This window comes from Eubalaena glacialis, chromosome 13 (genome assembly GCF_028564815.1).
Source record: "Eubalaena glacialis isolate mEubGla1 chromosome 13, mEubGla1.1.hap2.+ XY, whole genome shotgun sequence".
NCBI lineage: Eukaryota > Metazoa > Chordata > Mammalia > Artiodactyla > Balaenidae > Eubalaena > Eubalaena glacialis.
Window position 1 is genome coordinate 23,375,426 of NC_083728.1, and position 17,606 is coordinate 23,393,031.

The 17,606-nt window shown below is 38.5% G+C and overlaps 1 protein-coding gene across 3 annotated transcripts in view; it reads left to right on the forward strand.

Moving 5' to 3' along the window:
* NDRG3 (NDRG family member 3) overlaps window positions 1-17,606 on the forward strand; it is an 83,705-nt gene that overhangs the window by 26,278 nt on the left and 39,821 nt on the right. The window contains exon 3 of one of the 3 annotated variants that reach the window (XM_061207958.1): window positions 5,875-5,910. The exons of 1 other annotated variant lie outside the window; for it this stretch is intronic. In XM_061207958.1, coding sequence (XP_061063941.1) covers window positions 5,875-5,910 — 36 coding nt within the window. Of the gene's footprint in view, window positions 1-5,874; window positions 5,911-9,778; window positions 9,878-17,606 lie in introns of those variants that run through there. One more of the 3 variants, XM_061207960.1, reaches the window with a different exon arrangement.

Consider the following 17,606-nt stretch of genomic DNA (forward strand, 5'->3'; position numbering starts at 1 on the left):
AAGCCCGTGCTCCACAACAAGAGAAGCCAGTGCAATGAGAAGCCCTCGCACTGCAACGAAGAGTAGCCCCAGCTCGCTGCAACTAGAGAAAGCTGTGCACAGCAACGAAGAACTAAGGCAGCCAAAAATAAATAAGTTAAATAAATAAATTAAAAACAAAAACAAAAAAACCCCACAGATTTATTGACATTTTCATTAAAGAGTATTTGTGAAGTGCAGCATTGCTTGTACAATTCCCCATCTTTCTCCTTTCTACAATAATCCAAAAAGGATTATTGTCCTTTTTTAGTAGAAATGCCGTATTTTATTCTCTTTGAGTGTTTTTAATCAGCTTGTTTCTAAAACTTTTACCGTCGTAACAACTCCTCCTCACTTTAGTTCCGAGCTCATCAATTGCACGTAACCCTTCCTCTTTGGTATTCATTTCTTACTCAAATTGAGTATCTCTATTTTGAGATGCTCATAATTGCTTCCAAAATGATATTCATTGCATTTACTAAGTGCCAGAGCTGGGAATAGAGTGGTGAATCAGACACAGCCCCCCACATCAAGTTCACAGAACAGGTAGATTTGCCCCAAATCTCTTCCTGTTGGTAGTTGGTTCTAAGGTCTTATGTATCTTGTCTTTCCATTATATTGTTGCTTTCTGTCTTTTGACAACTCTGTGCTTCTTGACTAGATCTCATGTTGGGAAATTACATTTCTCTTCTCTCTAGCAGTTCCTTGTTTTTTAAACTTTCCTCCTTGCCTTCCCCCCCTTATTTCATACTTCTCTTCATACACTGATGTATTCTCAGTTGCTTTTTGCTTATTCTCCAGGCTTGAACTGAGAGAATTACTTGTTTTTAATTCACTTTCTTGAGCTGCTCCATTTACCTTCTGCATTTGGCACTGAACCTCCACCAGGAAACATTCCCCTTAGTTGGCTTCTACCTTGACTGCAACTTTCAGTAATGACTTCTTTTTTTCCTTGAGTTATTCTTTTTTTTTTCTCTTCCTCCACATTATTCTATTATTTAAATTTTTTTTCTTGAATCCCTTTCTGCTACTTAAGTTTGCTTAGTGCAAGAATCTCTCTGAACATGGAATTAATGGTATATTCAAAATGGACAGAAAATAAAAAGAAAGCACCCAGAGCCTGAAACTTCTGGAAGTTTTGTTGGAGTGGAACCTTGTACCACAAATATAAGAGACAAATAAGTCCCCAGGGAGGTCTTTCTCCTTCCAGAATCTACCTAGTGAGTAGTATTGAATGTTTTTTTTTTTTTGGCCATGCTGCGTTGCATGCAGGATCTTAGTTCCCCAACCAGGGATTGAACCTGAGCCCCCCTGCAGTGTAAGTGCAGAGTCTTAACCAATGGACTGCCAGGGAAGTCCCCAGTAGTATTGAATTTTTAATGAGTTCAGAGAATCTGGCTTCAGTTGACCATGCTCAACTGAGGACCAGCTAGTGAACGTCATTCAGAAACTCTGGATCCACCAGAGGGCAGACAGCAGAAGCAAGAGGAACTACAATCCTGCAGCCTGTGGAACAAGAACCACATTCACAGAAAGGTAGACAAGATGAAAAGGCAGAGGGCTATGTACCAGATGAAGGAACAAGATAAAACCCCAGAAAAACAACTAAATGAAATGGAGATAGGCTATCTTCCAGAAAAAGAATTCAGAATAATGATAGTGAAGATGATCCAGGACCTTGGAAAAAGAATGGAGGCAAAGATCGAGAAGATGCAAGAAATGCTAAACAAAGACCTAGAAGAATTAAAGAACAAACAAACAGAGATGAACAATGCAATAACTGAAATGAAAAATACACTAGAAGGAATCAATAGCAGCATAATTGAGGCAAAAGAACGGATAAGTGACCTGGAAGACAGAATGGTGGAATTCACTGCTGCAGAACAGAATAAAGAAAAAAGAATGAAAAGAAATGAAGACAGCCTAAGAGACCTCTGGGACAACATTAAACGCAACAACATTTGCATTATAGGGGCCCCAGAAGGAGAAGAGAGAGAGAAAGGACCCGAGAAAATATCCAACCAATTCCAATCCAAAAATGGGCAGAAGACCTAAATAGACATTTCTCTAAAGAAGACATACAGATGGCCAAGAAGCACATGAAAAGCTGCTCAACATCACTAATTATTAGAGAAATGCAAATCAAAACTACAAAGAGATATCACCTCACACCAGTTAGAATGGGCATCATCAGAAAATCTAGAAACAACAAATGCTGGAGAGGGTGTGGAGAAAAGGGAACCCTCTTGCACTGTTGGTGGGAATGTAAATTGATACAGCCACTATGGAGAACAGTATGGAAGTTCCGTAAAGAACTAAAAATAGAATTACCATATGACCCAGCAATCCCACTACTGGGCATATACCCAGCGAAAACCATAATTCAAAAAGATACATGCACCCCAATGTTCATTGCAGCACTATTTACAATAGCCAGGTCATGGAAGCAACCTAAATACCCATCGACAGACGAATGGATAAAGAAGATGTGGTACATATATACAATGGAATATTACTCAGCCATAAAAAGGAACAAAAGTGGGTCATTTGTAGAGACATGGATGGATCTAGAGACTGTCACATAGAGTGAAGTAAGTCAGAAAGAAAAACAAATATCATATATTAACACATATATGTGGAACCTATAAAATGGTAGAGATGAACTGGTTTGCAGAGCAGAAATTGAGACACAGAAGTAGAGAAAAAACGTATGGACACCAAGAGGGGAAAGCGGCGGGGTGGAGGGCGGTGTGATGAATTGGGCGATTGGGATTGACATGTATACACTGATGGGTATAAAATGGATAACTAATAAGAAACTGCTGTATAAAAAAATAAATTAAATTTTAAAAAAAAAGAAGAAAAAGAAACTCTGGATGCCAAACACTGTCAGACTGACCCAGTCATATCCTTTCTTCAGGATGATCATTCACTCATGAAGCCTGAAGCCATTCTCCAAGAGGATCTGGCATCCCTTTGAGAAAAAAAAAAAGAAAGCCAAGAAAACAAGTGTTATATAGTCTTCCTCTGATTATTAGTACCTTTTCTTTGGGAGTCTAGCTGTGTACAGCTGTGTACGTTGCATAAGGAACGTGGAGTTTTTTTTTTAATTTATTATTTTATTTATTTATTTTGGCTGTGTTGGGTCTTCGTTGCTGCGAGCGGGCTTTCTCTAGTTGCGGCGAGTGGGCTTCTCATTGCGGTGGCTTCTCTTGTTGCAGATCACGGGCCCTAGGCGCGGGCTTCAGTACTTGTGGCTCGCAGGTTCTAGAGCACAGACTCAGTAGTTGTAGCGCACGGGCTTAGTTGCTCCGCGGCATGTGGGATCTTCCCGGACCAGGGCTCGAACCCGTGTCCCCTGCGTTGGCAGGCGGATTCTTAACCACTGCACCACCAGGGAAGCCCCATGGAATTGTTTTTTTGCTAGGTTCTCAACAAAGAAAAGATCACTTTGGTTTCTGGAGAGAATTGCATCTTTCTGCTTTTGGCATTTCCTTTTGCGCTCTTCTCAAGCTTCAGGGCCTCAGAAAATGCTTCATGACTGTGATCACATGATAGTGAGTAAGGGAATTCATGCATACAGGGACAGCTGCTTTTCAAATTGCTCGTCAGAATTTGTGTTTCTGTGTTCCAGGACCAAGATTTTAGTTCAGACTAGAGCGATTTTCCCTAATCTTTCTAAATAATCTGTAAAGGAACCTCTGGGAGCCCAGTAGGATTGAAGCTCTAATATGATATGTTTTGACATCATTATAAATTATTCATCAAAAGAGTAAATGAATCTTTAAGTTGTATATTACAAAATACTAAGTTACAAACTTTTTTTTTTTTTTTTTGGCCACGCCATATAGCATGCGGGATCTAAGTTCCCTGACCAGGGATTGAACCCGTGCCCTCTGCATTGGGAGTGTGGAGTCTTAACCACTGGACTGCCAGGGAAGTCCCAACAAACATATTTTTTGTGCCATACCAAATCCTTTTTTTCTAATTTTTTAATTACAAAAGGTGAAGTATATGCTCATTGTAGAAAAGTATAAAAAAAATTGTAATCACCCATAATCTGTCTATTTAGAAACAGCTGCTATTGTTAATGTTTTGGTATTTTTCTTCTAGTCTTTTTTAGTGCATATCTTAATGTAGATGAGGTCAAACTTTGAAGACCATTCTGTAGCCTACTTTATTATCATTTAATAACCATATCATGTCTTAAACTGGAATGCAGTGGAATTTTTTGTTGTTTTCGACCCAAAGTCTTAACAGAAATATTTCAGCATTTAATTTTGTTATATTGGCGTATTCATTTTATAAATATATATTAACTTATACCCGGCCCTGTGCTGTATGTGGTGGAAGGTGCAAGTTGAATCAGAGATCAGGGGCTCACTGGCTGGTCGTTTATATCCTACTACAACGATCTACCCTAGTCCCTGAGAGGGCCCTTCCTTCTGCTTCTCATCGTCTAACTAGATGTTAAACACAATGACTTCTCTGAAGGAGTTCTCAGGAATTGTATGGGGCTAGTGGGGAACTAGGGAACTCTGTGATCCTTTTTACCAAGGGCGGCATTCCTTGGAAATGTGCTACCCAGTCCCATCTACGTGGCATCTTAGTTGTCTTTCCACGCTGTGACTGCATCAGACTTTACTTTGTGAACTTGGCTTCATGCCAGGGCTAATACCTCAGACCGGCTGCCTCCACCACTCTCTGTCCTCTGTGTCATCTACAGTCTCTCTGTGATTGGTAATCTATTGTGACTTTACTGCCACCTTTACAGAAAGAAGGTGGTAGGATACAGAACTGTTTCTAAGAGGATCTTCTTGAAGGGGGATGGGATTGCTTAGTACTCCCTTGGCATCAGATTTCTTGATCTTCTCTGGAGGGGCAGCTTTGGGGAAGGTGCTGATAATTATTATAGCTCCACACCTTCTGGAAGCTGTTGTAGACAGATATAACACAGTTTCTAAATAATGAGAGGGTATTTTTTCTGGGCAGGAGCTTTTACTTTATGAAAAATCAAGTCAGAAGGTTTTCTTTTCCTCCCAAACACATCACTCATTACCCTTTTTATACTCTTATGTCATACTCTTGCAACTCTGGCATCTGAAATGCTACAAAAATGCCTCTGAGTCATTGCCATTGATTTTTTTTTTTTCTTGGCAATCAGACATTACTATGATACAATCTCTTTTTAGAAGCTTGGTGAATTCTCCTTGGATCTTTTGACTGTGTTTTACTTTTAAACGATTCAATGATTTGTCCTTTTTCCTATTAGCAGTTTCCTGGGATATACCAGTGTATTAGGAACCCTGTTTTATCATTCTTTCCCTCCTTCAATGACACCGCCTTTCTTCCTTGTTAAATTTCAGATCTTGCATTTCTGATCCACCTATATCTTTGTTCTCTTCTTAATCCTTTCTTTGCTTCCTTGTCCCGGGCACTCTGGCTCCTGCCTTCCTTTGCACGTCTCAGGGTTGGCGTCTAGCTCCTTTCCTCCCAGGTACCTCCCGTGTGGGTTGTGAATGTGCTCTCAGACTCTCATCCATGTTTTACTCTCTCTCACTGCTCTCCTTAGGTAGGGAGACAAGAAGTTACAGGCTTTACTGGGAAACCAGGCTCCTTTCCTTCATCTTCACAGGAAGCCTGCCAAAGTGTAACCCCACCTCTAAAGGCTCAGCTTTTACTAACACACGTTAGAAACCCACCCGGCCTCCTCTGAAGCCTATTGATGAGAACCATTTTAGTTTTATGGCAACCAAGAGGCTGCACATGCACTGCTTTCACTGTGAACTGAATTTGCTGCACATTTGGGGAAGCCACATGGGGAAACTGACTGTGTTTTCTGCCTTCTGTTGACAGAATGGTACACGAAACTTCCAGGACTTTGACTGTCAGGTAAGGACTGTACAAACACCAAGGAGGGCTGTGTACAGGATCTCTGCAGTGCTTCCCTCCCTGTGCTGGTGGTGTTATAGAGGTGGATCTCTCTTCGTAGCTAATCATGACCCCTTCATGTTCTTTTGGTCATTGGATCAAGTTTATTTAAAATGATTTGCTATTGTGTTCAAAAATTGCCTGCCAGGTACCTGTTCTGTGGTTGTAGGTTATTGGGTGGAGCTTTCTCTTTGTAATTAAGATCTCCTTTCCTCAAATGATATTGGAAACCCTAGTCACAGGTGCCAAATTGTTGTCACCTCACTGCAGAGAAGGCAGGGGAGGGGCATTTTGAGGGGAGACTTAACCAACAACAAAATCTTTTCCTAAAAGAAAAAGACACATTAAGTGTTATTAATATAAAATGCAGATATCTCTTGGCTTTATCTTTGGAAACGCAAAATTCAACCTGGCTCATTAGTATTTTCCTAAATGATATTGTTCGTCTTAGTCTGCTTTTGCCTATAGCTCTATTGGCAATTTGAAAATCAATAAAGTGAACCAGCAACCCTCCCTCCATCTTCCTACTTTATCTGTTGCCTGGCCCTGAAAGAAATGGGAGGAAGGAGTATGGAAATGGGAACCTTATAAGCCCGTGCAGCCTGACTCTCCTACTTTTGGGGTAGATGTCATAAGAGTGGCTATCAGAGGCAACATGAAGTAGACTCAGAGGGTCCTAGGCAGGAAAGGAAGGTGCAGGGAAGCCAACTTCCTCGTGTCCAGGATTCACCCAACTTGTATACCCACAGGCAGATAGTTATTTTCAGATATATTAAGTTAAGTACAGTGGAATCTCTCCATATAGCATTAGAATCAAAAGGAAGAACTAATATCTGTCTCATAGGCAAACCAGTTATATCATAATAATTTCTTGGGTACCTACTATAGATACTAAACATACATCATCTCTAGTGCTTGGAGCAATATCATTAGGTGGCTTTTATTACAGATGAGGAAATTGAGAATCACGTTTCATAACTTGCCGTTGGGTGGAATTGGAGTTGAAAAACCCCCTTTGTCCTGAATCCATTGCCCATTCTTTCTCACTTGGGAATGTCCAGAGCTGAGATGTGGCAAGGAGTTGAGTTGTGTGTAAAGCTGAGGTTCCTTGGCAGGACAAATGAGACTGAGACTCACTTTAGAAGGGGCAGGCTCCTTGTTACAGACTTTTTAATCCCAGTGCCAAACACCTCTTGGTGTGACTATTTGGTATACTTACATATACAACATAATCAGCCAGGTGCTGTTAGGGAATCATTTGCTGTAGACCCTTACTCAAAAACAAGAAGTCATATTATTTTTTGGTGAATGGTGGCAATCAAGTTTGGGGTTAGTTGTCTTTAATTTGATCTAACTTCAGTTATGGTTTGGATCCTAGGTTGAACCAGTTTAACTTGATTGCTGTTAATATTTGATATAATTTACCTAGAAGGAGATCATTTGAGAGAGGGTGACAGTAAAATTCAAGGTGAGGAATTCCAGAAATAGTATATATATTCCTACCTAAAAGTGTGGAAGCATTTATTTTCATCAAATTGAGCACCCCCCTTCAAAAAAATGGAATATTAAAAAATTATGTGCTTATTGCAAAATAGATAAGAAAATACCAAAAAGCAAGAAAATAAAAATCACTTGTTATTTCACCAGTGTTAATATTTTGGTATATATACTTCAGGATTTTTTTTTCACACATAAACATACTTAGATATAAATGAAATTGAGTTTTAGAGATATAATTATCAATCACTTTTTAATATAAAGGCTTGAAAATAGTCTGGCAAAAATTCTTGATGTTTTGAGTGAAGCTCTAATATATTAACATGTTCTGGCCTCATTAAATATAACTTTTAGTTCAGTTCTGATACAAATAAAATGATGGCAAATGTTTGTCACTGTTTGTCACATGTCTGTTACTGGTTATGAATGTGTAGGTTCTCTGTGTTCTAAAGAAGAAAATATCACAGGCCCTTCTTTTTTTCTTCTCTCAACACTCATGAATGCTCTTCATTCTCATCTGTCTCTGTTAAAGGTTTATGTGGTGTTCTGGAGACTGGGGGCATCTGGGTCAGGAGTCTAGCGACAGGTGATAGAAGGCCTAGGAAGTAGCAACTGTGCCGTGAGACATCTAGAGTGGCCCAGTTTGCCTGAAGGCTTCCTGGAGACCACCGGACATTCTTAGGAGACAAAGCAGAACAAATTTAAAGCCGCCCACTGGCTTTGTCACTTAATGGAAAGGCATTCAGCCTTGACATTGGTGTTGTTCATTAGCATAAATGTGGCACGGGGCTAACTGAGGCCAGTTAATCTGGGCTTCCTTCTGGTCTCTGTCTTGCCTCAGAGAAATCTTTAAGGAATGTTTGATGATATTCCAGGAAGTTATCTTAACATCACAACCATGAGAGATCATAACTTCAGTCTGAACTGCCTTTTCCCCCTCTGTTTCCTTTACTAATCACCTACATGCTTTTTTTTCCCCCCCAATAATTGAAAATATAATTAAAATTGTACCATTTCTCTTGGTTCTTTGATTGTCCTAGTGACTTCATTGCTATATAGCTCCCCTGAGGTCAAAAGCAGTTATATTGGGATATAAGAGTAGTGAGGGGAGGGGTGCTTAAAGGTGACATGCTTAGAATTGCTGTAAAAGGAGAAAGCCTATTGCCAGTTGAAACAATGAATCAGCAGGCTTATTGTCCATTTATCTACTTCAGTGCTGCTTAATTTTCTTCTACTTATGAGATTGTTTAAAAATTTGGAATTAGAGCTGAGACAATGCTATATAGCTTTTTTGTGTTTGTGATATATTGCTTTAAAAAATAATTATACCGGGGGATTAAGAGGTACAAACTACTATATATAGATAAATGTTACAAGGATATATTGTACAGCATAGGAAATATAGCCAATATTTTATAAAAACTTTAAATGAAGTATAATCCATAAAACTTTTGGATCACTGTGTTGTACACCTGAAACTAATATAATACTGTAAATCAACGGTACCTCAACTTTAAAAAAAATGATGGATTAATAAGATGGATAGATGCATGATAATTAAGTATAGTAAAATGTTAATGGTAGAGTTCAGGTGGTGGGTATACAGATGTTCACTGAAAGGTATTTCAACTTAGGCATATGGTTGAACGTTTTCATGATAAAATATTGCGGGGAGACCAATGTTTACTTTTGTTAAAAAGTACACAAAACTGCTTTTAATTTTCACACAGCTCTCTCCATGGACATTTCCAGTGCTTCTCCACACGCACACACGCTTATGAACTTGTGATCACTATGTTTGTATAAATATCATCATTGTTATTTCTCACATGTTTCTAAAACTTCACGTGTAGTATTTAATGTGTGTATATCACATGAGTAAATATGTTAAAAAATAACACTTGTGTATAATCACATTTAGAAAATGAAGAAAAGTATGAAAATAAAGGTTTCCTATAATCCTGTTCCCTAGGGATAACTGTATTTTATTATATTTCTTTCCAGTATTTACTTTTATATTCTGGTTATCAAAAGAGTACGTGCTCATAGTTGAATATTTGGAGAGCACAGAGAATTATAAAGTAGCTAGAGAAAAGCTCACAGTCCTAAAACCCAGGGGCAACCATGTTAATGTGTTCAGTGTTGAGATGTATGTCTGTGTGTATTATTTATTTATTTATTTATTTATTTATTTATATATTTATATTATTTATTTATTTTTATTTTGGCTGTGCCGGGACTTAGTTGCCACACAAGGGATTTTTGGTTTTTTTTTTTTTTTTTTTAGCGGCAGGCGGGCTTTTTGGTTGCGGCATGCAGACTCTTAGTTGCAGCATGCAGACGGAATCTAGTTCCCCGACCAGGGGTCGAACCCAGGCCCCCTGCACTGGAAGCGTGGAGTCTTACCCACTGGACCACCAGGGACGTCCCTGTATGTTATTTTCTAAAATATAATTTTTAAAGTTTATATAATTGGTCACCCTGGATGTACAATTATGTATCTCCTTTTCTGACTTAATATTAGAACACAATCTCATTTACGTGTCATTTTAAAACTCTCATAAAAATAATCTCTAATGGGGAATTCCCTGGCGGTCCAGTGGCTAGGACTTGGTGCTTTAACTGCCGAGGCCCAGGTTCAATCCCTGGTCAGGGAACTAAGATCCTGCAAGCCACGTGGCGCAGCCAAAAAAAAAAAAAAACATCTCTAATGGCTGCCTGTTATTTCATCATATGGCTATCCCATGACTTAACTATTCCATTATTTTTGGAAATTAGATTGCTTATAATATGTTCAGTTCACTGAACATTTTTGTGCATAAATTTTACATACACGTTGGATTATTTCCTTAGATGGATTCTTGGAATGAACACATTTAAGGCTCTTGGCATATCTTGTCAAATTGCCTTCCACTTCCACCAGAAGGGTACTCAAGAAATACTAATGGAAAATGAAAAGCTGCTGTCTGCCACAATATATCATTCCTGTAGAAGGTGCTGATGATGGAGTGAACTCACAAGAATGGAGTTCTTGCTCCTAGGATAAGAACTCCAGGCCTGGCCAAGGGCTGAGTAATTTCATGCTGGCTGTTTAATTGCAGTAGCTCTTAAGAGGACTGATTTATAGAACTCTACTGTGAGGACTGGTTTTTAGTACCACAGTTCAAATGTATGTATGTGACTGCCTCTTCTAAAGGGGTATAAACAGCTTTAAACTCTTGCAGGTCACTTGGTGAATGGGCACTATTACAAAATAAGAATTCAGTGAAGTAAATAACTGAAAGTGCCTTCCACAGAAAAGAGGTGTTTGGAGACATCTGGGATTCAGCTACCTGCTGCAGTCTGTTAGAGAGCTTGACCAGTTCCACGCTCCTCCCCTTGCCTTGAAGGATGTGATTGTGGCCCCAGTCCCCATTTCAGCCTGTTGTCCCACTGCTTCCCATTGTACATTCCACCCACTCCCAGGAAAACTAGAATTATTGCTGACCTACCCATCCTTCTGCTTTGTGCTTTTCCTTTCTGATGGCCTTTGTTCACAGGTCCTCCCCTTAAGATGCATACCCGTCCCCTTTTGGGTTTTTTTTTCTTTTTTTTTTAACTGTTATTTATTTATTTATTTTCTTATTAGTTATCCATTTTATACACATCAGTGTATACATGTCATTCCCAATCACCCAGTTCATCACACCACCGCCACCACCCCCCACCGCTTTCCCCTCTTGGTGTCCATACGTTTATTTTTTTTTAATTAATTTACTTATTTATTTATTTTTGGCTGTGTTGGGTCTTCGTTTCTGTGCGCGGGCTTTCTCTAGTTGCGGCGAGTGGGGGCCACTCTTCATCGCGGTGCGCGGGCCTCTCACTGTCGCAGCCTCTCTTGTTGCGGAGCACAGGCTCCAGACGCGCAAGCTCAGTAGTTGTGGCTCACGGGCTTTGTTGCTCCACGACATGTGGGATCTTCCCAGACCAGGGCTCGAACCCATGTCCCCTGCATTGGCAGGCAGACTCTCAACCACTGTGCCACCAGGGAAGCCCCCATACGTTTTTTTCTCTACTTCTGTGTCTCAATTTCTGCTCTACAAACCAGTTCATCTGTACCATTTTCTAGGTTCCACATATATGCGTTAATATACGATATTCGTTTTTCTCTTTCTGACTTACTTCACTCTGTATGACAGTCTCTAGATGCATCCACGTCTCTACAAATGACCCAATTTCGTTCCTTTTAATGGCTGAGTAATATTCCATTGTATATATGTACCACATCTTCTTTATCCATTCGTCTGTCGATGGGCATTTAGGTTGCTTCCATGACCTGGCTATTGTAAATAGTGCTGCAGTGAACATTGGGGTACATGTGTCTTTTTGAATTATGGTTTTCTCTGGGTATATGCCCAGTAGTGGGATTGCTGGGTCATATGGTAATTCTATTTTTAGTTTTTTAAGGAACCTCCATACTGTTCTCCATAGTGGCTGTATCAATTTACATTCCCACCAACAGTGCAACAGGGTTCCCTTTTCTCCACACCCTCTCTAGCATTTGTTGTTTGTATATTTTCTGTTGATGCCCATTCTAACTGGTGTGAGGTGATACTTCATTGTAGTTTTGATTTGCATTTCTCTAATAATTAGTGATGTTGAGCAGCTTTTCATGTGTTCTTGGCCATCTGTATGTCTTCTTTGGAGAAATGTCTATTTAGGTCTTCTGCCCATTTTTGGATTGGGTTGTTTGTTTTTTAAATATTGAGCTGCATGGGCTGTTTATATATTTTGGAGATTAATCCTTTGTCCACTGATTCATTTGCAAATATTTTCTCCCATTCTGAGGGTTGTCTTTTCGTCTTGTTTATGGTTTCCTTTGCTGTGCAAAAGCTTTTAAGTTTCATTAGGTCCCATTTGTTTATTTTTGTTTTTATTTCCATTACTCTAGGAGGTGGATCAAAAAATATCTTTCTGTGATTTATGTCAAAGAGTGTTCTTCCTTTGTTTTCCTCTAAGAGTTCTATAGTGCCCAGTCTTACATTTAGGTCTCTAATCCATTTTGAGTTTATTTTTGTGTATGGTGTTAGGGAGTGTTCTAATTTCATTCTTTTACATGTAGCTGTCCAGTTTTCTCAGCACCACTTATTGAAGAGACTGTCTTTTCTCCATTGTATATCCTCACCTCTTGTCATAGATTAGTTGACCATATGTGTGTGGGTTTATCTCTGGGCTTTCTATCCTGTTTCATTGATCTATATTTTCTGTTTTTGTGCCAGTACCCTATTGTCTTGATGACTGTAGCTTTGTAGTATAGTCTGAAGTCAGGAAGTCTGATTCCTCCAGCTCCATTTTTTTCCCTCAAGACTGCTTTGGCTATTTGGGGTCTTTTGTGTCTCCATACAAATTTTAAGATTTTTTGTTCTAGTCCTGTAAAAAATGCCACTGGTAATTTGATAGGGATTGCATTGAATCTGTAGATTGCTTTGGGTAGTATAGTCATTTTCACCATGTTGATTCTTCCAATCCAAGAACATGGTATATCTCTCCATCTGTTGGTATCATCTTTAATTTCTTTCATTAGTGTCTTATAGTTTTCTGCATACAGGTCTTTTGCATCCCTAGGTAGGTTTATTCCTAGGTATTTTATTCTTTTTGTTGCAGTGGTGAATGGGGTAGTTTCCTTAATTTCTCTTTCAGATTTTTCATCATTAGTGTAAAGGAATGCAAGAGATTTCTGTGCATTAATTTTGTATCCTGCAACTTTACCAAGTTCATTGATGAGCTCTAGTAGTTTTCTGGTGGCATCTTTAGGATTCTGTATGTATAGTGTCATGTCATCTGCAAACAGTGACAGTTTTACTTCTTCTTTTCCAATTTGTATTCCTTTTATTTCTTTTTCTTCTCTGATTGCCGTGGCTAGGATTTCCAAAACTATGTTGAATAATAGTGGTGAGAGTGGACATCCTTGTCTTGTTCCTGATCTTAGAGGAAATGCTTTCAGTTTTTCACCATTGAGAATGATGTTTGCTGTGGGTTTATCGTATATAGCCTTTATTATGTTGAGGTAGGTTCCCTCTATGCCCACTTTCTGGAGAGTTTTTATCATAAATGGGTGTTGAATTTTGTCAAAAGCTTTTTCTGCATCTGTTGAGACGATCATATGGTTTTTATTCTTCAATTTGTTAATATGGTGTAACACATTGATTGATTCGCGTATATTGAAGAATCCTTGCATCCCTGGGATAAATCCCACTTGATCATGGTGTATGATCCTTTTAATGTGTTGTTGGATTCTATTTGCTAGTATTTTGTTGAGGATTTTTGTATCTATGTTCATCAGTGATATTGGTCTGTAATTTTCTTATTTTGTAGTATCTTTGTCTGGTTTTGGTATCAGGGTGATAGTGGCCTCATAGAATGAGTTTGGGAGTTTTCCTTCCTCTGCAATTTTTTGGAAGAGTTTGAGAAGGATGGGTGTTAGCTCTTCTCTAAATGTTTGATACAATTCACCTGTGAAGCCATCTGGTCCTGGAATTTTGTTTGTTGGAAGATTTTTAATCACAGTTTCAATTTCATTACTTGTGATTGGTCTGTTCATATTTTCTGTTTCTTCCTGGTTCAGTCTTGGAAGGTTATACCTCTCTAAGAATTTGTCCATTTCTTCCAGGTTGTCCATTTTATTGGCGTAGAGTTGCTTGTAGTAGTCTCTTAGGATGCTTTGTATTTCTGCAGTGTCTGTTGTAACTTCTCCTTTTTCATTTCTAATTTTATTGATTTGAGTCCTCTCTCTCTTTTTCTTGATGAGTCTGGCTAATGGTTTTTCAATTTTGTTTATCTTCTCAAAGAACCAGCTTTTAGTTTTATTGTTCTTTGCTGTTGTTTTCTTTGTTTCTATTTCATTTTTTTTTAAACATCTTTTTTGAAGTATAATTGCTTTACAATGGTGTGTTACTTTCTGCTTTATAACAAAGTGAATCAGCTATACATATACATATGTCCCCATATCTCTTCCCTCTTGCATCTCCCTCCCTCCCACACTCCCTATCCCACCCCTCTAGGTGGTCACAAAGCACCGAGCTGATCTCCCTGTGCTATGCGGCTGCTTCCCACTAGCTATCTATTTTACATTTGGTAGTGTATATATGTCCATGACACTCTCTCACCCTGTCACATCTCACCCCTCCCCCTCCCCATATCCTCAAGTCTATTCTCTAGTAGGTCTGTGTCTTTATTCCCATCTTGCCACTAGGTTCTTCATGACCTTTTTTTTTTTTTCCTTAGATTCCATATATATGTGTTAGCATACTGTATTTCTTTTTCTCTTTCTGACTTACTTCACTCTGTATGACAGACTCTAACTCCATCCACCTCATTACAAATACCTCCATTTCATTTCTTTTTATGGCTGAGTAATATTCCATTGTATATATGTGCCACATCTTCTTTATCCATTCATCCGATGATGGACACCTAGGTTGCTTCCACGTCCTGGCTATTGTAAACAGAGCTGCAATGAATATTTTGGTACATGACTCTTTTTGAATTATGGTTTTCTCAGGGTATATGCCCAGTAGTGGGATTGCTGGGTTGTATGGTAGTTCTATTTTTAGTTTTTTAAGGAACCTCCATACTGTTCTCCACAGTGGCTGTATCAATTTACATTCCCACCAACAGTGCAAGAGTGTTCCCTTTTCTCCACACCCTCTCCAGCATTTATTGTTTCTAGATTTTTTGATGATGGCCATTCTGACCGGTGTGAGATGATACCTCATTGTAGTTTTGATTTGCATTTCTCTAATGATTAATGATGTTGAGCATTCTTTCATGTGTCTATTGGCAATCTGTATATCTTCTTTGGAGAAATGTCTATTTAGGTCTTCTGCCCATTTTTGGATTGGGTTGTTTGTTTTTTTGTTATTGAGCTGCATGAGCTGCTTGTAAATCTTGGAGATTAATCCTTTGTCAGTTGCTTCATTTGCAAATATTTTCTCCCATTCTGAGGGTTGTCTTTTGGTCTTGTTTATGGTTTCCTTTGCTGTGCAAAAGCTTTTAAGTTTCATTAGGTCCCATTTGTTTATTTGTGTTTTTATTTCCATTTCTCTAGGAGCTGGGTCAAAAAGGATCTTGCTGTGATTTATGTCATAGAGTGTTCTGCCTATGTTTTCCTCTAAGAGTTTGATAGTGTCTGGCCTTACACTTAGGTCTTTAATCCATTTTGAGTTTATTTTTGTGTATGGTGTCAGGGAGTGTTCTAATTTCATACTTTTACATGTACCTGTCCAATATTCCCAGCACCACTTATTGAAGAGGCTGTCTTTTCTCCACTGTATATGCTTGCCTCCTTTATCAAAGATAAGGTGACCATATGTGCGTGGGCTTATCTCTGGGCTTTCTATCCTGTTCCATTGATCTATATTTTCTGTTTTTGTGCCAGTACCAAACTGTCTTGATTACTGTAGCTTTGTAATATAGTCTGAAGTCAGGGAGCCTGATTCCTCCAGCTCCATTTTTCGTTCTCAAGATTGCTTTGGCTATTCGGGGTCTTTTGTGTTTCCATACAAATTGTGAAATTTTTTGTTCTAGTTCTGTGGAAAATGCCAGTGGTAGTTTGATGGGGATTGCATTGAATCTGTAGATTGCTTTGGGTAGTAGAGTCATTTTCACAATGTTGATTCTTCCAATCCAAGAACATGGTATATCTCTCCATCTCTTTGTATCATCTTTAATTTCTTTCATCAGTGTCTTATAATTTTCTGCATACAGGTCTTTTGTCTCCTTAGGTAGGTTTATTCCTAGATATTTTATTCTTTTTGTTGCAATGGTAAACGGGAGTGTTTTCTTAATTTCACTTTCAGATTTTTCATCATTAGTATATAGGAATGCAAGAGATTTCTGTGCATTAATTTTGTATCCTGCTACTTTACCAAGTTCATTGATTAGCTCTAGTAGTTTTCTGGTAGCATCTTTAGGATTCTCTATGTATAGTATCATGTCATCTGCAAACAGTGACAGCTCTACTTCTTCTTTTCCGATTTGGATTCCTTTTATTTCTTTTTCTTCTCTGATTGCTGTGGCTAACACTTCCAAAACTATGTTGAATAATAGTGGTGAGAGTGGGCAACCTTGTCTTGTTCCTGATCTTAGTGGAAATGGTTTCAGTTTTTCACCATTGAGGACAATGTTGGCTGTGGGTTTGTTATATATGGCCTTTATTATGTTGAGGAAAGTTCCCTCTATGCCTACTTTCTGCAGGGCTTTTATCATAAATGGGTGTTGAATTTTGTCGAAAGCTTTCTCTGCATCTATTGAGATGATCATATGGTTTTTCTCCTTCAATTTGTTAATATGATGTATCACGTTGATTGATTTGCGTATATTGAAGAATCCTTGCATTCCTGGAATAAACCCCACTTGATCATGGTGTATAATCCTTTTAATGTGCTGTTGGATTCTGTTTGCTAGTATTTTGTTGAGGATTTTTGCATCTATGTTCATCAGTGATATTGGCCTGTAGTTTTCTTTCTTTGTGACATCTTTGTCTGGTTTTGGTATCAGAGTGATGGTGGCCTCATAGAATGAGTTGGGGAGTGTTCCTCCCTCTGCAATATTTTGGAAGAGTTTGAGAAGGATAGGTGTTAGCTCTTCTCTAAATGTTTGATAGAATTCGCCTGTGAAGCCACCTGGTCCTGGGCTTTTGTGTGTTGGAAGATTTTTAATCACAGTTTCAATTTCATTACTTGTGATTGGTCTGTTCATATTTTCTATTTCTTCCTGGTTCAGTCTTGGCAGGTTGTGCATTTCTAAGAATCTGTCCATTTCTTCCAGGTTGTCCATTTAATTGGCATAGAGTTGCTTGTAGTAATCTCTCATTATCGTTTGTATTTCTGCAGTGTCAGTGGTTACTTCTCCTTTTTCATTTCTAATTCTATTGATTTGAGTCTTCTCCCTTTTTCTCTTGATGAGTCTGGCTAATGGTTTATCAATTTTGTTTATCTTCTCAAAGAACCAGCTTTTAGTTTTATTGTTCTTTGCTGTTGTTTTCTTTGTTTCTATTTCATTTATTTCTGCTCTGATCTTTATGATTTCTTTCCTTCTGCTAACTTTGGGTTTTGTTTGTTCTTCTTTCTCTAGTTCCTGTAGGTGTAACATTAGATTGTTTATTTGAGATTTTTTTTTTT